The sequence below is a fragment of the Mustelus asterias genome, chromosome 10, assembly GCF_964213995.1.
Source record: "Mustelus asterias chromosome 10, sMusAst1.hap1.1, whole genome shotgun sequence".
NCBI classification, from domain to species: Eukaryota; Metazoa; Chordata; class Chondrichthyes; order Carcharhiniformes; family Triakidae; genus Mustelus; species Mustelus asterias.
In genome coordinates, this window is record NC_135810.1 from 77,579,592 (window position 1) to 77,600,550 (window position 20,959).

The window sequence follows — 20,959 nt, forward strand, 5'->3', positions numbered from 1 at the left end:
TCTTTTCAGGCAGTGCATTCCAGATTGTAACCACTTGGTGCGCAATGAAGATTTTTCTCATGTTGCCTTTGGTTCTTTTGCCAATCACTTTAAAATTGTGTCCTCTGATTCTTGATATAGCCTGCTAATGATTTTGAACACCTCCATAACATTTCCTCTCTCCCTTCTCTAAGGAGAACAACCCAGCTTCTGCGGTCTACCCACTTAACTGAAGTCCTTCATCCCTGGAGCCATTCTCGTAGCTCTTTTCTGCAACCTCTCTGGCACCTTCATTTGCTTCTTAAAGTCTGTTGATCAAAATTGGACGCAATACTCCAGCTGAGGGTGATCATAATTTCCTTGCTTTTAGACTGTTAAAGCCAGGTTAGATGTCTTTCTAACCACTTTCTCAACCTGCCCTGCTATCTTCAGTGATTTGTGCACGTATAGCACAATAGAAGTACCACCTCTAGCTGTTATGGATGGCGATTTTTGTCAATGTAGTGTTTTGCCATAGATATTTCTAAAATATTGGTTATACCCATAATCAGTCTGTGTTGCTCGAACCTTTGAATATCAAACTATAGTATCATCCGATTATACAACAGTAGTATTTTCTTTTGGACTGAGATAGATATTCCTGTCTTCTGTGCATGTGCTGCTTCAGTCTTTTAGAAGGTAGACGGAAAAAACAATTTAATCATGTGACGTTAGTGTACCTTTAAGAAAGTTTTTTTTAAACTCTGGTTGTTTTACGGTCCTGCATTGTTAGGAGGACAGTCACATGTTTTTGGACTTTTTTTTTCCTTTCCAGTGAGTTTAAGGTTTGATTTTCTGTTTGGCTGCAGTTAGAATTGAGTTTTAGAAGGAAACCCCGATCCCCGGGCTAGTCCCCTGACACTAAGGGCAATTTAGCATGGCCAATCCACCTAACCCACACATCTTTAGACTGTGGGAGGAAACCAGAGCACCCGGAATAAATCCACGCAGATAAGAGGAGAATGTGCGAACTCTACACGGACAGTGACCTGAGGCCGGAATTGAACCTAGGCCCCTGGCACTGAGGCAGCAATGCTAACCACTGTGCCACCGTGCTGCCCCAATGCTTGCTTAGAGTTCCTGGTGGTTTGGGAAGCTGTTCTGACTTCAAACTGTTCTGAGTCTATCCAGAGAATTGCAGACTTCATCCAAAGGACTCAGGTCCAGTATCATGCAAGTGTTAGCCTTTGCTGTGTTAAACCTGTGAAACGGGTCTTTTGTCTACGGGATTGGTTTGATTGGAACACATATGTTTTGATTGGAACACATAAAGCAAAGAGTGGGGGTAAATGAGTGTTTTTCTGGTTGGCGATCAGTGACTAGTTGTGTGCCTCAGGGATCAGTGTTGGGACCACAACTGTTTATGATTTACATAGATGATTTGGAGTTGGGGACCAAGTGTAGTGTGTCAAAATTCACAGATGACACTAAGATGGGTGGAAGAGCAAAGTGTGCAGAGGACGCTGAAAGTCTGCAAAGGGATATAGATAATCTAAGTGAGTAGGCGAGGGACTGGCAGATGGAATACAATGTTGGTAAATGTGAGATCATCCATTTTGGTAGGAATAACAGCGAAATGGACTATTATTTAAATGGTAAAAAATTGCAGCATGCTGCTGTGCAGAGGGACCTGGGTGTCCTTGTGCAGGAATCTCAAGGAGTTGGTTTGCAGGTGCAGCAGGTAATTAAGAAGGCAAATTGAATTTTGTCCTTCATTGCGAGAGGGATGGAGTTTAAAAACAGCGAGGTTATGTTGCAGCTGTATAAGGTGCTGGTGAGGCCACACCTGGAGTACTGTGTACAGTTTTGGTCTCCTTATTTGAGAAAGGATATACTGGCACAGGAGGGGGTGCAGAGGAGATTCATGAGGTTGATTCCGGTGTTGAGAGCGTTGGCTTATAAGGAGAGACTGGGTAGACTGGGGCTATACTCATTGGAATTCAGAAGAATGAGGGGAGATCTTCTAGAAACATATAAGATTATGGAGGGAGTAGATAAGATAGAAGCAGGGAAGTTGTTTCCACTGGCGGGTGAAACTAGAACTAGGGGGCATAACCTCAAAATAAGGGGAAGCAGATTTAGGACTGAGTTGAGGAGGAACTTCTTCACACAAAGGGTTGTGAATCTGTGGAATTCCCTGCCCAGTGAAGCAGTTGAGGCTACCTCATTGAATGTTTTTAAGGCAAGGATAGATAAATTTTTGAACAGTAAAGGAATTAAGGGTTATGGTGAGTGGGCGGGTAAGTGGAGCTGAGTCCACGAAAAGATCAGCCATGATCTTATTGAATGGCAGAGCAGGTTCGAGGGGCCAGATGGCCTACTCCTGCTCCTAGTTCTTATGTTCTTATATTAGATATATTTGTTAAGGGTTCTACATTATGGTGGTTGCTTTGTTTCTTGTTTGTAATTGATTTTGATTTGATTTGATTTATTATTGTTGCGTGCATTAACATACAGTGAAAAGTATTGTTTCTTGCACGCTATACAGATAAAACATACCGTTCATAGAGGAGGAAACGAGAGAGTGCGGAATGTAGTGTTATAGTCATAGCCAGGGTGTAGAGAAAGATCAACTTAATGCAAAGTAAGTCCATTCAAAAGTCTGACAGCAGCAGGGAAGAAGCTGTTTTTGAGTCAGTTGGTACATGACCTCAGACTTTTGTATCTCTTTCCCGATGGAAGAAGGTGGAAGAGAGAATGTCCGGGGTGCGTGGGGTCCTTAATTATGCTGGCTGCTTTGCTGAGGCAGCAGGAAGTGCAGACAGTCAATGGATTGGGCTACATTCACGACCTTTTGTAGTTTCTTGCGGTCTTAGGCAGAGCAGGAGCCATACCAAGCTGTGATACAATCAGAAAGAACGCTTTCTATGGTGCATCTGTAAAAGTTGGTGAGAGTCATAGCTCTCGACCCTTTCTTCTACTTGACTTCTTACTAATTTTCTTACTATACATGTTAATTATATCCTTAAATAAACTTTGTTTGATAAAAGCTCCCTGGTGGGCCATTTGAATCATACCTGAAGTGAAACATATCATGCTTATCCTAGCCAAATTCAAGGTGCAAAAATTATGATCCGGGGGGGACTCCATAAAAACACTTTGGAGTTTCTGACCTGAACCATAACAATCAGATGCAAATTGTTAAGTTGTTTTATTTTACAGTTAGTGCAGTTACAATGCGACTTGGATTAATCTGTGCAATTTTGCATTGTGAAATGATAGAAAATAGTGAAACCTTGCTTCTCATCAGGTTTGACTTACTTAATTGGAACCTAACTACTAATTAACCAGCCATATTCTCCTGACTGGAGCCATCACATTTTTCTGTTTTAAAAGCTTGACCCAACTTCAAAACCATCTTATTCCTAACTTTCTGCCGGTGTCTGTCCATCTCTCTTTTTTTCACCTCTCTTCTAAGTCCAAAAGGACTAGAGACATCTAAGATAGTGGGTATGAGTGTTCATCAATTATTCTCTCAGCCTGATGAATCGCTTAATAGCCTATGGCAAAACTGTATATGAAAGTTTACAGCATTACCATTTTAACCATTTATGGTTGCATTGCCTTTTTCAAATTTGTGTGAATATAGTTTGTTTTTTAAAAAACTCATCATTTAAGAGTAATTTTTATTTTTTAAATCTTCTGTGGAAAGATGATTTCTGTGGTGTGATCACATATGAAGCAGCTAACTAGATGCATTTGGCTCAGATCATGTGTATCATTCAACTAAATAATCGTTATAAATTTAAACTAGTATAAATGTGACTAATAATGCAACATTTGAGGCTACTTAAAGTGTAACGGCAAAGTATTTATCTAATATCCAAGCTCGACACTCCCAACAATTTGGAACTCTTTGCCAGTGGTCAACAGCAATGACTTTCGGAGCTACTGGTTGCTAATAGAATAACTTGGATTTTGAAAAGTGTTTCAACTTGATGTGGCAGTCAAGTCGAAGTATTAGTGGTTATATGATTGCAGGAGCTGTTCTAGTTGAGGAGGTGCAACTGGTGGTGAAAACAGTTTCAAGACTGGATCGGTACTATTGTTTTGGTGTGAACTTTAACCTTCCTAGTCTATTCAGACCACGTCTCTCCAAAGGATACTGTTAAGAAAGGAGTTTTTAAAATGCATGTATGTGATTCTTTCCACTTTGTACTTTGGCAGGCAGACGATTCTCAATATTTAGTTGGCAAAGACAATATAATGTGTTCAATGATACATTACTTAATGCTAAACTATGTTGTCTCTGACAGGAAGGACTCCATGAAAGATGACAGAAGAAGTTATTGTAATAGCAAAGTGGGATTACACAGCACAGCAGGATCAAGAACTTGACATCAAGAAAAATGAGCGACTGTGGCTGCTTGATGACTCTAAAACCTGGTGGAGAGTAAGAAACACATCAAACAAAACTGGATATGTTCCGTCAAACTATGTAGAAAGGAAAAACAGCCTGAAGAAGGGGTCACTTGTAAAGAACATCAAAGATACATTAGGCAAGTACAAAAGCTTAACCAAAGGATTTGTTAACCTAATTTACTAGGATGATGGAGAGTTGCACATTTCTTGTGTTCTGATCCACCAAAGCATTATGGATCTGACCCTATTCAGTTTCAATAATGTGATGTCTGATTTTTTTGAAAACAAGCTCTGTGTTGGTGGAGTAAAGGAGTCATACATCCCTTTCCATCACCAACAGAATGCATTTGGATAACGGCCTGTTGTTCTGCCTCCCCTTACCAAACAGGAATAATTTTCAGTTTTGCTTTTTTTTCTATAATCTGTAAAAGTAAAAAAGAAAGGCTTTCATTTATATAGCACCATTTGTGCTATTAGGGTGTCCCAAACCACTTAAAAGCCAATCAACTACTTTTAAAATTGCTAACATAGGTGCTGCAACAGCCAATTTGCAGATAGCAAACTCCCACAAACAGCAGTGTGATTGTGACCAGATAATCTCCTCTTCATTTATTGGTTGAAGGGCAAATATTGTCCCGGACTTTGGGAAGTACTCCCTGGTCATCTTTGAAATATTGTTGCAGGATCTTCCTGAAAAGCTGACAGGGCCTTGGATTACTACCTCATCTGAAAGATGTAGCACTCTCTCAGTACTAGACTGGAGTCTAGTGTGGTCTTACATGATCAAGACTTTGGAATGAGGCTTGAATTCATGACCTCCTGACTCTGTGGTTACCATTGAGCCACAGTTTACATTTTCTAACATAACCTATAACTGCTTGTCAGAAGTAGTGTTACTGAAAGAGTAATATTCATTGTACATATTCAGATCATCTGCTGAAACCTTCTTCAATGCCTTTGTTACCTCTAGACTTGACAATTCCAAAACACACCTGGCTGCTCTGCCACATTCCATGTTCTATATACCTGAGGTCAGCTAAAACTTTGCTGGCCATTTCTTAACTCGCACCAACCCAGTGCTTGTTTACCTCCTGGCACAGGCCTTAAATTCTGAAATACCATCCTTATGCATAGGCCTTAAATTCTGAAATACCATCCTTGCATCTTTGTCTCTCACTGCTTCACATTCCTCTTTTAAAACACTTAAACTATGTCTTTGACCAAGGTTTTGGTCATCTGACCCAAGACCGAAAAATTCCACCCATGGTCAATGGACCTTCCCATTGTCCACCTCTCGCCCGCTCCAATTCCATGGCGGGCGGGCTGGTAGGATTCTGGCGATTATCTCCATATGTGGCTTGATGAAACGTTTTGTTTTATAATGCTCATGTAAAACACCATAGAAGTTTCATGCTAACACTCTATAAATATTAGTTACTTGCTTCTGCTCAATGATAAACATGCAAATTAGAGGTATATGTTTTTCTTGGTCTGCATATGATAAAAATAGATTTGAGGCAATAGTAGATGCAGTAATAGAACATTAATTACCTTGCATGTTCAAGGAGCTGTTCCTTATTCCAGTGACTGATCAGCAAACGTTAGGCTGCAGTTTTGATGTTAAAGTTGCAATAGATAGAGCCAGCATGGATTTCTAAAGGGGAAATCATGTTTAACTAATTTGCAGGAGTTTTTGAGGAGTTGGTGAGGGTAATACTGTTCATGTGGTGTACATGGCCTTACAGAAGACATTTGATAGAATGCCACACAGCAGACTTGTGAGAAAGGTTATAGCTCATGGAATAGAAGGGACAGTAGCAACATGGATACAAAATTGGCTGAACAATAGGAAGCAGAAAATAACGGTCAATGGATTATTTTAAATCTGGAGGAAAGTATTGTTGTGGTATTCCACATGGGGATCAGTATTGGATCCCTTGCTTTTCCTGGTGTATATTAATGATCTAGATCTTGGTGTGCAAGGGGACAATTTCAAAGTTTATGGATGATACAAAACTTGGAAGTATTGTAGATGATACAACTTGGAGAGGACATTGTAGAACTTCAAAAGGACATGGAAAAGTGGGCAGATGGCAGATGAAGCGTTTTGTGGAGAAGTGAGAGGTGATGCATTTTGGTAGTAAGAACTTGGAGAGAGACCACATAAAATAAGGGGTAAAATTCTTAAGGGGGTGCAGGAGCAGAGGGACCTGGGTGTATATGTACATAGATTATTGAAAGTGGCAGGACAGGTAGAGAGAGCAGTTAATATGGCATATCGTATTTGGAACAAAGAGTACAAGGGCAAGGAAGGCATGCTGAACTTATACAAGACACCGGTTAGAACTCAGCTGGAATATTGTGTCCAGTTCTGGGGCCACACTATAGGAAGGATGTGAACACATTGGAGAGAGTGCATAAGAAGTTTACAAGATTAGTTCCAGGGAGGAGAAACTTCAGTTATGAGGATAAATGGAGAGATTGGGTCTGTTCTCCTTGGAGAGAAGAAGGCTAAGAGGAGGTTTGATAGAGATGTTCAAAATCATGAGGGGGCTGGACAGAGTAGATAGGGAGAAATTATCCCAGGTCATTAAAGGAACGTGAGAGCTCAGATTTGAAGTGATTTGTAAAAGACACTCTTCCACACAACGAGTATTTTGAGCCTGGAATGTGCTGCTTAGAAGTGTGGTGAAGGCAAGTTCAATTAAGGCATTCAAAAAGGCATTAGATTTTTACTTGAATAGAAACAATGTGTAGGGGCTTGGGGAAAAGATAGGGGAATGGCACTAACTCATAATGCTCATTTGGAAATCAAGTGCAGACACTATGGGCCAAATGGCCTCCTCCTGCACCATAACAATTCTGTGATTCTGTTTGTTGGTGACAAAGATTGTTGGCAAAATAAAATATAGAGGGGACATAGAATTACAAAGAGGCACTGATAGATTAAATAAGTGGGAAAAGCTGGTAGATAGATTTCGAGATGTGGAGATGCCGGCGTTGGACTGGGGTAAACACAGTAAGAAATCTCACAACACCAGGTTAAAGTTCAACAGATTTATTTGGTAGCAAAATCCATTAGCTTTCGGAGCGCTGCTCCTTCGTCAGGTGAGTGGGAGTTCTATTCACAAACAGGGCATATAAAGACACAAACTCAATTTACAAAATAATGGTTGGAATGCGAGTCTTTACAGGTAATCAAGTCTCAAAGGTACAGACAATGTGAGTGGAGAGAGTGTTAAGCACAGGTTAAAGAGATGTGTATTGTCTCCAGACAGGACAGTTAGTGAGATTTTGCGAGCCTAGGTAAGTCATGGGGGTTACAGATAGTGTGACATGAACCCAAGATCCCGGTTGAGGCCGTCCTTGTGTGTGGAACTTGGCTATTAGTTTCTGCTCAGCGACTCTGCGCTGTCGTGTGTCGTAAAGGCCGCCTTGGAGAACGCTTACCCGAAGATCAGAGGCCGAATGCCCGTGACCGCTGAAGTGTTCCCCAACAGGAAGAGAACACTCTTGCCTGGTGATTGCCGAGCGGTGTTCATTCATCCGCTGTTGTAGCATCTGCATGGTCTCCCCAATGTATCATGCCTTGGGACATCCTTTCCTGCAGCGTATTAGGTAGACAACGTTGGCCGAGTTGCAAGAGTATGTACCGTGTACCTAGTGGATGGTGTTCTCACGTGAGATGATGGCATCCGTGTCGATGATCCGGCACGTCTTGCAGAAGTTGCTGTGGCAGGGTTGTGTGGTGTCGTGGTCACTGTTCTCCTGAAGGCTGGGTAGTTTGCTGCGGACAATAGTTTGTTTGAAGGCAAGAAGTGGGGGTGTGGGGATGGCCTTGGCGAGATGTTCGTCTTCATCAATGACATGTTGAAGGCTCTGAAGAAGATGTCGTAACTTCTCTGCTCCGGGGGAGTACTGGATGACGAAGGGTACTCTGTCCGCCGTCTCCCATGTTTGTCTTCTGAGGAGGTCGGTGCGGTTTTTTGCTGTGGCGCGTTGGAACTGTCGATAGATGAGTCGAGCGCCATATCCTGTTCTTATGAGGGCATCTTTCAGCGTCTGGAGGTGTCTGTTGCGATCCTCCTCATCTGAACAGATCCTGTGTATACGGAGGACTTGTCCATAGGGGATGTCTTCTTTAATGTGTTTAGGGTGGAAGCTGGAGAAATGGAGCATCGTGAGGTTAACCGTGGGCTTGCGGTACAGTGAAGTGCTGAGGTGACCGTCCTTAATGGAGATGCGTGTGTCCAAGAATGCAACCGATTCCGGAGAGTACTCCATGGTGAGTCTGATAGTGGGATGGAACTTGTTGATGTCATCATATAGTTGTTTCAATGCAGGGAACTATGAGGTCAAGCATTTTGGACCAGAAAAGGATAGATCCAAGTATTATTTAAATCGTGAAAAACTGGGAACACTGATGATATGACGAGGTTTAGTGGGGGTTCTTGTGCACCATTTAAAATTGGTAGGCAGGTACAAAAAGTAATCTAAAGGGTGAATGAAATGTTAACCTGTATAAGCAGAGGGCTGGAAAATCATGGAGAAGGTGTCTCGCCACAACTATAAAAAGCCCTGATTCAATCATCTAGAGTACTGTGTACAGTTTTGACCAGTGTACCTTTGACAGGATATATTGGCCTCACAAGAAATGCAGTACAGATTTACTAGAATGTTACCAGAATTTCAAAGGTTAGATAAAGAAATCAGGCTTGTATTCCCTGGAAAATAGAATGTTAAGGGGTGATTTGATTTGAGGTTTTTAGGATTTTAGAAGGAATGACCTTAAAGTCAGTGTCAGAATATTCAGGAGAGAAGTTAGAAAAAGCTTCTTTACAAATTAGTAGAAATGTGAAACTCTGTTGCACCAGAAGCATTAAATGTTAGTTTAATTAATAATTATAAATCGGAGATTGATAGATTTTTTCAGGCCGAGGTTCTTGAGCCAAAGCATGTGGATGAAGTTGCAACGTGGATGAGCCATGATCTCATTGATTGGCAGATTGGGCTCAAGAGGCTGAATGTTAATGTGCACTTTTTTATGCTCCTACATCACAATATCTCAGCAGGATGGTGTCGCCTGTAGTTCTTGTGAATTTATTGTAATGTATTCTTGCATGTTTGCATATCAACAGATGGTTTATCTTTTAAATCTATTCCATTTCTAGTATTGACTTGTTAAATTAATGCCAAACAGAATGAAGCTCAGTTTCATATTTATTTGATGACCTACGCTATCTTTGGATCTAGTTTCCTACGTTGGGTACAAGACTCAGAGTTAACTCTGGACCAGCGCAAAAGATGGTGCATTTACACTTTCATTTAGAGGTTAAATTTCAATAGGTTTCTGTTCTTCATACATCAATATAACTAGCTACTAGTGACCTGGCCATCTTTGTAATGGAATATCTCTCTAGTCATCCAATCAATTAAAGTTGCTGCACACGTTTATTTTATTCCCTATTCTTTGCTGTTATGGTAACTAGAAAGCAATCTTAAGGCTTATCTGGACTCTATCCAAGCATTTTTTTAGATGTATCATGTCCATAAGACTTGTAGGAGAATTTAAGGAGTTTAAAGCAAACCTTACTTTCTGCTTATTTAATAAATGAACTTTGCTGGACCAAAAACATGGCTGCCACTGGTCACATGATTTGCAAGTTGGCCACAGTTCTGGAAACTTCCAACAGTAGTTACAGGACGAAGCTCAGCCCTCATCCTTGTGAAATCCCACACTTATCGTTGTAAGGACCCATTATAATCACCAAACAAAAGGAGCAGCATATGGTCTGTCTAGATTAACAACAAAGGTAGAGCCATTGAAACTTGTTATAATCTGCAGGGATGCCCATAGCCACCACCTAACTTCGAAGGTGAACAATGATTTCGACTGGAGACATAAGCTGGAACTTTCCAGCCGTCCATGCTGGCGGGATCTTCCAGTCCTGAAACAGCGCACCCCCATTGCGGATTTCACAGCGGCGAGAGATGCATTCAATGGCGGGACCAGAAGATCTTGCAGCTGGCCAATGGGCGGCCACCTCCTGCCACTGCGAAGCACAGCAGGTTGGGCGGTAAATCCTGCCACTCAAACTGATTGTTTACCTGAAACTGACTCATCAATGGGCAATACCATATGACTTCAGCTCTTACCTTTAGAAAGTTTTAATGTTACATTTCTGAACTCTCAAGGCAGTTTGCTGTAAAATATCCAGTCTGCCAACACCAAAACCAGGCTCAAGTCTAAACCTCCTAGAAACCTGGTCCTCTGGAAGAATCCTCCCATTGTATAGAGTGGACCATGCCTCTGGAGACGAACTTTGTTTCACTGTGCCATCACCAACTTTAAAGGAATTCTGCAACTTCTGCTGAACCTGCCTGAACTATAACTCCTATGTGAAGGAACCCTCACTGGTGACATTCTGGACTTTTAACATCCACGTGAATGTATATCTATATATTTGGGGGGAGGGGGTGGTTTCTAGTTGTAAAACTGTTCTATCTCCTTTTTGTGTACTCGTGTCTGTGTATGTAGTTGCATCCCCCAGGTTTGAATGTATGAACAAACAATATTTCTGATTTAACTCTAAAGAGATTTTACTAAAAGTCACTTTAAAATTGACTTCTCGGCCAGAGTGTTTGAGGAAACATGTCACAGACTCTTTCAAAAATCAAAACACTTCTGTTTACGGAGAAATGATGAGAAAAATAAAGGAGTTCAGTTTGCCCCGCTCCATTGTCCATGATGTGTGGTCTGAATCACTAAACATTTGATAGGAATGTACTCTCTTTTTAAACTTTCTGTAAAACATGATTACCGGTCAACATGCTTAATTGCTTGGGTGTGGTTCAAGAAATAAGTTTTTAAAAATTCTTTCTTAGTATGTGAGTGTCGTTGGCTGGCCAGCATTTATTACCTATCCCTAATTGCCTTTGAGAAGATGATGGTGAGCCACCTTTTTGAACTGCTGCAGTCTTTGTGGTTTAGGGACACATTGCTATTAAGAAGAGCGTTCTAGGATTTTGACTCCGCTACAGTGAAGGAATGGTGTTATAGTTCCAAGTCAGGATAGGTGTGACTTGGAGCAGAACCTGCAGTTGGTGGTGTTCCCATGCATCTGCTGCCTTGTCCTAGGTGGTAAAGGTCACGGATTTGGAAGGTGATGTCAAAGGAGCCTTGGTGAGGTGCTGTCATGCATCGTGGTATGCACTGCTGTGACTGCATTGGCCTGTATCTGAGTTTAGAAAGATGAGAGGTGATCTTAATTAAAACATAAGATTCTGAAGGGACTTGACATGGTGGATGTTGAAAGGGTGTTTTCCCTTGTGGGAAAGACTAGATCTAGGGGACACAGTTTAAAAATAAGGGGTCTCCCTAGATCCCTTTAAGGTGGAAATGAAGAGAAACATTTTCTCTTGAGGATTGAGAGTCTGTGGAATTCTCTTCCCAGAGAGTGGTGGATGCAGGGCAATTGAATATTTGAGTTAGATTCTTGACTGCAAGGGAATCAAAGCGTATGAATGTAGGCAGGGATGTGGGGTTGAGGTCAGATTTAGGTCAGCCATGATCATATCAAATGGCAGAGCAGACTTGAAAGGCTGAATGGCCACCTACTGCTCCTAATTCAAAGTATATATGTAAGATTATATCATTAAATTTCTGGTGCTAATTGTTAGTAACAAGAAACTGTACTGCTGAATCTGCTGTTTTGCTTAGAAGTTTGGAAATGTTAAGGGCATTGACTTTTCTAAAAATGTACTAGCATTCATCAAGTAATGAAATAACAAAATTGTTGGAAAGGCACATGTGTTGGTCAACATTTGAAAGATAAAGGTCATGTTTTTTGGATGTGATGCTTCATCAGAATCAATACCAGATGCTAGTTAGTTCCATTGTGGAGGTGCAATGTAAAATAGAGTAATTCTTGTTGATCCTCCCATGGCTAATTGCTGGGAGGTGTGGTGCATAAAGGTTGAAATTGCTCATATTATTTCTATACTAAGATCTTTGATCAAAACCACTTTTCTATTGCTGGAGCTCACCAACTTAAATTAAGGATCAAGCATAATCATTAATTATCCTAGCAAAGGAACAAAGTCTTTCACTGTTATTAAAGATGATGGAAATTTCATGTTTGACTTGCTTCAGAATAAATTTAGAAATATGTTGATTAATGTAACCCTTCAAAACCCTCACCCAGTTTCTGATTAACTACTATTGGGTATGATTAGGGTTGTCTCAGAATTGAACCCTTTGAGCATTTGGGTTTTGAAATCAATGTATCACTATAGATTCATTATATTTGTAGCACAGCGTGACTGTCAATAAAATGGGACGCCAGAGATGTTCCATCCTTGTCCATTAATGAACTGTTGGATTCACTTCAACATGAAATGCATTTGAGCAGGCAAAAAAATGGAGCCACCCTGCCCTTCTCTGATGTTTAGAGGTCTAGTGTTTATCTGTAATTCCTCAGAAAAGGCAATCTTTAAATCCAGGCTACTAGAAGAGACTATGATCAGCAAGTTTTTAAAATAGATGTAGAAGTCCCAAGAGTGATTTCTTACAGTGCTGAGTCAGTATATTGCATCCAGCCAAATTCTCTCTCTCATGCAAAATAGTTATTCCTGATTAAAGAAAGGCAGGAGTCAGATTACTTGTGATCTGTACAACTAGATGTTAACCAAATTTATCCCTCCTGTCAAAAATCAGTCTTTAATTTCATTAAGCTGTGAGCCTACTTCCATAGTCTCTGTAATAGTATGCTGTTTATTGTACTCTAGTCTATTGTACAGCTTACTCATAATGAAATGTGCACTATTCATTTTCTTAGATGTGGGCTTGTCCACAACTGCTATCAATGCGTTTTTTTTGCTTCACCAGAGCAAGAACGTCTTCCACTACTGATTTTTTTTTCTTAACTGAACCAGCATGTTTCTACACAGATGGTTTTATACTGGTGGGTAACTTTTTATGTGCTTCTTCCCATTACCAGCATGTGGGCATTGTGAAGGTTATTACTACCATCTGTGAACATGTGTACAAAAGAGTATAGATTCAATAATTTCATCAGAAAGATGTTATAGCCACAAAATGGATGGAAAATTCAAGGGACCATATTAAAACTCAGTGTCAGTAATTAAAAATGTCAGAGGTGGCACCATGGGTTAGGATGTTGCCCACTCACCTTTTAAGATCTGAGTTGAATCCTAGGCCAGGTCGATGAACTGAAGATGCCTTGGCACTGTGTAAGGGTTCTTTATGAAATGTAGTTGGGAAGACTTGATGTATTTTTCAGTAGATTCAAGTGTTAACTATCTATACTTGGATAGTTTCATGCTAGTTTTACTTGGTCTGAGTTTTAATGTAGTCAACTATGAAGTAGATGTTTAGTTTGTCATTAAGCAGTTGTAGGGTCTTAAACATGTGCTGTACCTGCTCTAAGAGTCTGGGAGGTAAAAAGTGAAAACATTTCCTTCACTAATGCTTGGAGCACAAAATTCAGACCTTCTGCATAAATGTCATTCTAAAGTAATTTTTACCAACATAGGTTATATCAGTTAGCAGCACTTTTCCTGTTATGTGTTTTGCAATCTGCATCAATACAGATTAACATAATTTGTATTTAAAGTACAATAAAAATGTAAATTAGTGTAACTGTCTTGATTATTCATGAGAAATATAAAATTAGATCAGATATTAAAATGATATGAAAGAGCAGAAAGACAACATGAGGCATATCCAAAGCTTTAACATTGCAACTCTTTTTGAAATTACCAGCCAATGGCCAATATTTTAGCTTGATATTTTTGATGGTAAATTTCATATTTTCTGGAGATGCGATTAACTGAAACAACTGTCATTATTAGCTAAACATTTAATTCTAAAAGATAAGACACAAACATAGTTATAGCATTCTGTGGAACTAAAAACAAAATCTGCTCCCCTCCCCATCATATAATTGAATTTCTGCCAGTTTCCTTTGCAAATGTATTCAGAGATATTTATAGCTGTTTCCGATGATTGTATCAGAAGCAACAATAGCAGTGTTTTTATGCTGTCATGTTACAAACCAACAGTCTGTCACAATAGCAGAAACATTGGTTTTCAGTGGATTAGCATGCCAAAACAGCAGAATGTTAACTGAGGCAATTAATTGCACTGTTCTGAGAAAGCTTGGATATCGAGATGGAATTTCTGTGAAGTTGTTAACATTCACAATTAACTCTGGGATTATGATAAATCTATTTTTTTTTAAACATCATGAGCCCTTTCACTGTTGGTTGTAGGTTGTCCTAGAAAATCTTCCTGTATTTGCCTTGCTTGCTGGATTTTATTGTATGGTTTGTTAACACCAGAATATTTTCATACAGTATTCTAAAATATTGAAAATGTTTGAGTTGGTAACCAACAACTTGCAATATAGTACATTGTGGGTTAGCTAGCAAGGCCTCTTTCCCATTCAGTTTAAGATTGATGCCTGGGAGATGGTTGGAGGTAGTGAGAGTGCTGCTTTCAGGGCAAAGTAGCAGGGGAAACTGGGGAAATCTACTGGGCAGGAAAAAGGAGGGGAGGCTGCTGAACAGATGGTTCCTCAATCCTGGAAGCTGAAGAATCTGTGAGCACATCACAGTAAGAAGTGAGAAGATGGTGAGAGAGAGATGTAAGGAGCCAGTCAATAATTTGAGAAATGGAGCCTGGATGGTCCTAAAGTAGTGGTTGGTTTTGGCTGTATCACAAGGAATGACAGGGATGAGAGGTGGTGATGGTTTTGCTCAGGATTAGGGATTCAAAGTTATTGCTTATCTGTAGAACATTTTTAAGAAACTAATTTATGTTACTGACATGCCAAACCTCAGCATTCCCTTTTCTCTGGGAAACATTTGTTGCTTGTAAAATACTGTATTTTAAGAAATTCAACCACTGCTCTCTCCCACTTAGGCATAATACTTTACAGATTAACCACGAGAAAAGGTGTGCTGCTTGTTTGGTTAGTGAGGCATGTGTACATCTCGCATTTAACCCGAGAGGCCTAGAATCCTCTAGTATGGTAAATAAGCTAACCGATAGAACTAGTCCACATAATCATGAATCTAACCACATCAAGAGTACATTTGGACCAATTCTTCATTAACCTTGAAAAAATATTCAGAGATGCAGATTTACAATATGTAAGATATTCTATTTAACAAAGTGCTATGGAAGGAACATCAGTTTTGTTACTGGGGCCAGAACAATCAAAGTTTGCCAAATGCTTTGGAGGAAGGCAATGACCCTTTTAAGGAAAAAAAATTTAGTCTTTAAAATAGTTACCATTTCAATTAGTCAATTTTTAATGTTCAGATCCTGATGTTAAATGGATTCTTATGTATTTGTTAAATTGCCACTTGCGAATGAAGAGCTATAATTGTATTCTAATTAAACATCTGAAGACCAAAAATTACTCCTGAAGTCTGTGGAAGCAATATGAGCAGCACATTGTATTCTGTACTGATTAGTCTTGTTAACAATATAGCCCTTAGTGGACAATGGCATTGACTTCTACATCTGAGAAGTCTCTGAGAATTCAGTGGTTGCCAATCAAACGTTCATTTGCTTTCTGTTAAATATAAGCTTTGACTTGAATCCTGGTGTTGCATTGCTCTTTTAATAATATTATTTATCATATTGTTACATGTTGCAGTTTATCTTTTTATTCCCTTCTGTTTTTACATAGGTTTGGGTAAAACGAAAAGGAAAACATGTGCAAGAGACGCTTCCCCTACACCAAGCACAGACGCAGAATTCTCATCAAATGGTGGAAGTTCTGACCGTATATATGATTTAAATATTCCAGCGTATGTTAAATTTGCATACGTGGCAGAGAGAGACGATGAACTGTCTCTAGTGAAGGGGTCACGTGTTACTGTTATGGAAAAATGTAGCGATGGTTGGTGGCGAGGTGGTTACAATGGACATGTTGGTTGGTTTCCATCTAATTATGTGGTGGAGGAAGTTGATGAGGCAACTGCAGATTCACCGAGCTTCTTCACTTCCAGACTTGGAGCAGCAGTGAGTAATGGGCAAACCACAAAAGTTCTTCATATGGTGCAGACTCTTTACCCATTCAGCTCTGTCACAGAGGAAGAACTAAATTTCGAAAAGGGAGAAATTATGGATGTCATTGAAAAACCGGAAAATGACCCAGAATGGTGGAAGTGTCAAAATTCTAAAGGGCAAATTGGTCTTGTTCCCAAAAACTATGTAGTAATCTTAAATGATGGACCTGCTATAAGCAGTTCACATGCTCCTCAAATAAGCTATACAGGCCCATCTTCTACAGGAAAATTTGCTGGAAAAGAGTGGTACTATGGCAGTGTCACCCGACACCAGGCTGAAATGGTTCTGAATGAGAGAGGACTTGACGGTGACTTTCTTGTCAGAGATAGCGAATCATCGGTAAGTATCATGTTGCACTACTAGTCAGCAATATACATTTTTTTGGGATTGTTTTTACCATTGTAAAAAAGTGAATTAACATTGTATTGTGACTGTGGTGATTACTGGGTGATATGTAAAAGTGAAGGAATTTATAGGTAAAGGAATTGGCACTAATACTACTGTTAATTGCTATTGTGAAAAACAAAAAACATTTTACCAAACTCACCCCCCTATCTTAAGTGATTGTCAGTTTGGCAAACAAATCCACTTTTCATATGCATAGAAACTAGAAGCAGGAGTAAGTCATTCGGCCCTTCGAGCCTGCTCTGCCATTCACATTGATCCTCGAATTCCCACGAATTCAATATCCTGATTTCTCTTCTCCCACCACCACCACCACCAACTTCCTCCCATATCCCTTGAGCCCCAAGAGCTAAATCTAATTTCTTCTTGAAATCAGACAACATTTTGGCCTCAACTACATTCGCTGGTAATGAATTCCACACATTCACCACCCTCTGGGTGAAGAAATTTCTCATCTCAGTTCCAAAACGTTTACCCCTTATCCTCAACTATGATCCCTAGTTCTGGACTCCCCCACCATTGGGAACATTTTTTCTGAATCTATCCTGTCTAACCCTGTTAGACTTTTATAAGTTTCTGTGCGATCCACTCTCACTCTTCTAAACTCCAGTGAATATAATCCTAACCGACTTGGTGTCTCCTCATATGACAGACCTGCCATACCAGGAATCAGCCTGCATGACTGTAACAAATTATTTGCCATTGATTGGTAGTGCTTCAGCCATTTAATTGGTATATACAATGTGATAGTTGCCTTTTTAATTTGAAATTGACTTGCCTTAATTTGCTACTGATGGTTATTAACCATTATAAATTCTCAAACAATAAAGGCTATGCAATAGAAATTGGTGGGTTTTATATACATGCATTAAGTGTCACTAGTTCAGATTTGTGCAATGATTAGACATGAATTACAAATAGAGATGTCATTAGTAAGTGACCATTAAATATGTTGGCGTAAGAAGGAATGAGGCATTCATTTTCAACTTGAAGTGCATTCATGCTTTGATATGCAACTGCATGGCACACCTGAATTTCCCTTTAAGGTATTGTCTTCTCTTACAGTACCATCAGACTTGCACTATTGCATTCGCATAACATTTTCATGATTTTGATATGTGGATTGCACACATGTACTATACAGCAAAACTATGCTTCCCATGTGAATATGGCTCCCAGTTTCCCCTCCCAATAAAATTCTTCCTATTTTGAGATCAAAACTGTGTATGTTTTTTTAAAAGATGAATGAAGATCCAAGAAGACGTTAACTCTGTTTCTCTCCACAGATGCTGCCATAACCTGCTGAGTATTTCCAGTGTTTTTTGTTGATATTTCAGATTTGCAGCATCTGCAATATGTTTTGAATATTCAGCTGGTATCTGCCAACAGATGGCATTGTTGCACTATATAACTCATGAGCAACAACAAAGTCCATTACTTTTTACTTCCCTAGACTGAAATGTTTGTTTTTTTAAACATTCTGACTTTTTAAGCATTTACTATTTTGCTTGCTTAAACAAAATGTTTTTATTCCAGCTAAAAAAGGGGATTTGTATTTTGCGTTAAAGAATGCATTACAAGGAGAAAAAGCATTCCAAGCTTCAAGAAATATCCCATTGGTTTCCCTTTGTCAGCAACTTCCTTTCTTCGCTCCTCTAATGAAGTGAATATTGGCACCAGTTTCTTGTGCATTTTCGAACATCCTGTTCCCTGGAAAACCTATCACTTAAGACTTTACTTAGTCTCTTGATATGATAAAACAGCATAGAGGATAACATTCAGTGCATCGTCCCTTTGGCGGATATTTGAAATTTAATATTTCTGCTCTTTTCCCATAACCATGCAAAATTCCCCTTTTAATCATCTTACAATTTTTGCAAAAGCTGCAGAAATAAATTAGAAATGTATCATTTCAAATTTGCTAAGAACTTGAATCCATAAGTTACAACAATTCACCCCTCCTTTCTACACTCCATGTAGAGAAGTTGAGGCCTAACATTGATGCTCCATAGTCTTGATCTTCATTGCACTGAAGCTTTTCAAGCCACATTAGGTTTTTCGTTTACATAGGCACCACAGTCAGCAATGCACATTTACATGTGCCTATGATTCTGCTATTACCTCTGTTATTTGTGCCTATAGACCTAATTCAGTGACTTGGAGACAGTTGCTTTAAAATTCATAGTTTGCCAGTACACAACCTAAATGTAAACACATCACAAGCTGATACAATGAATCTAGTTGTTTTGCCGATACTGCTTTGTGCATTCTACAAATCTATTTATTGGTTCTTTGCTTCCTTTTTTTCCTTTTTCAAGCCATTAGAAAATTTAATTCCACATTTCCTTTCATCAGTAGTGATAGTAAAGCCTCATCCTATATTAGTACAGGGTATATCATCTCCCAATCTGTTCTACTGTTCAATTTCCTAATGGTTTCAAGAGAATTAATCAAGATTAATGTGTCACTCCCTTGAGTGAATTTGACATTTGATGCCAAAGATTTCCATAGACCATAAGCAATAGGAGCAAGAGCAAGCCTCCCTGCCATTCAGTAAGATTAAGGCTGAATTTCAACTCGACTTATTCACACTATCCCTCTGTCTTGATTCCCTACACTAATAACATTTCCAATATAATAATATAGGATGAAGCCTTATTCTCACCATTAATGAATGGAAATTTGGAGGTGAATAAATAATCTTCCTGACAATTTGAAAAAGGAAGCACTTAATTTTCAGAAGGTATTGGACTTCACTAAAAATAATTTCATGTCCACTCCTTGTTCCATCTTTTCCGGAACTTATTTGTTTACCTATCTCTGACTTGAATATGCCACAATGACTGAACGTTCACACCTCTCTGGAATACATCAGTCCAAAGATTCACAACTCTTGTGGCGAAGAAATTTCTCCTCGTCTCAGTCCTTAATGGCTGACCTTGTATTCAGAGACTGAGACTCCGAATTCTAGACTCCCTATCCAAGGGAAAGAACCTCAAAATACCTCAAACCATCAAGCCCTGTAAAAGTTTTATATGCTTCAATGAAATTACCTCCCATTCTTCTAAACTCTAGGAAATATAGGTCTCGGTTGCTTGTTCCCTCCTCTTAGGATAATTCCCTCATCCCAGGAATCAGTCTAATGAAATTTCATTGCACTCCTTCTAAGATGAGTACATTTACCTTGAGTAATTATAACAAAATTGTACACCGTACTGTTGGTTTTATCTCACAAAAGCCTTTATATAATTGTAATAAGACTTCTTTATTCATAACCTTTATTCAAAGGGATTGGAGTATAACACATTTAGTTTTGTAATTCCCTGTTGTATCTGCATGTTAACTTTCCATGAGTCACGTACAAGGCCACCTAAGTCCCCATGAATGTCATGAGGTGAAGATGCCAGCGTTGGACTGGGGTGGGCACAGTAAGAATTCTCACAACACCAGGTTAAAGTCCAATAGGTTTATTTGGAATCACGAACTTCTGCAGTGCTGTTCCTTCATCAGGTGAGTCACCTGATGAAGGAGCGACACTCCGAAAGTTCGTGATTCCAAATAAACCTGTTGGTTACCTGGTGTTATGAGAATCCTTACTGTGCCCATGAATGTCAGCATTCCCCAGTTTCTCACCACGTAACTTTGTATTGTCAGCAAACTTGAATATGTTACATTTGGTTCTGTCATCAAAATCACTTATATAGATTGTGAATGGCTCAGGCCCAAGTACTGATCCTTGTGGTAACTCACTAGCTGCAGCCTACCACCCAAAACTGACTTATTTACTCCTCTGTTTTTTGACTGCTAACATACCTTCAATTCTGGCTAATATTTTACCCTAAATTACGTGAACCCTAGTTTGTGCAATAAGCATTTCCATGGTATCTCATTGAATGCTTTTTAAAAATCCAAATACACTGCAGCCTCTGGTTCCCCATTATCAATGCTGATAGTTACAGCCTCAAAAACTCTCTGAATAGTTTGTCAATCATGATTTTGCCTTTCATAAATCCTTGTTGACTTTGTCAAATCATAAGATTGTTTTCTAAATGCCCTTAAAAATAGATTATA

General features: G+C 39.4%; 1 protein-coding gene across 6 annotated transcripts in view; it reads left to right on the forward strand.

Annotated features, from left to right (window-relative positions):
* Positions 1-20,959, forward strand: part of nck2b (NCK adaptor protein 2b) — an 84,085-nt gene that overhangs the window by 58,672 nt on the left and 4,454 nt on the right. For 3 of the 6 annotated variants that reach the window (XM_078221974.1, XM_078221976.1, XM_078221973.1), the window contains 2 exons: positions 4,275-4,517; positions 16,101-16,822. In XM_078221974.1, coding sequence (XP_078078100.1) covers positions 4,292-4,517; positions 16,101-16,822 — 948 coding nt within the window. In that variant the 5' untranslated portion in view covers positions 4,275-4,291. Of the gene's footprint in view, positions 1-173; positions 325-4,274; positions 4,518-9,665; positions 9,688-13,267; positions 13,344-16,100; positions 16,823-20,959 lie in introns of those variants that run through there. The other 3 variants (XM_078221975.1, XM_078221977.1, XM_078221978.1) reach the window with 3 other exon arrangements.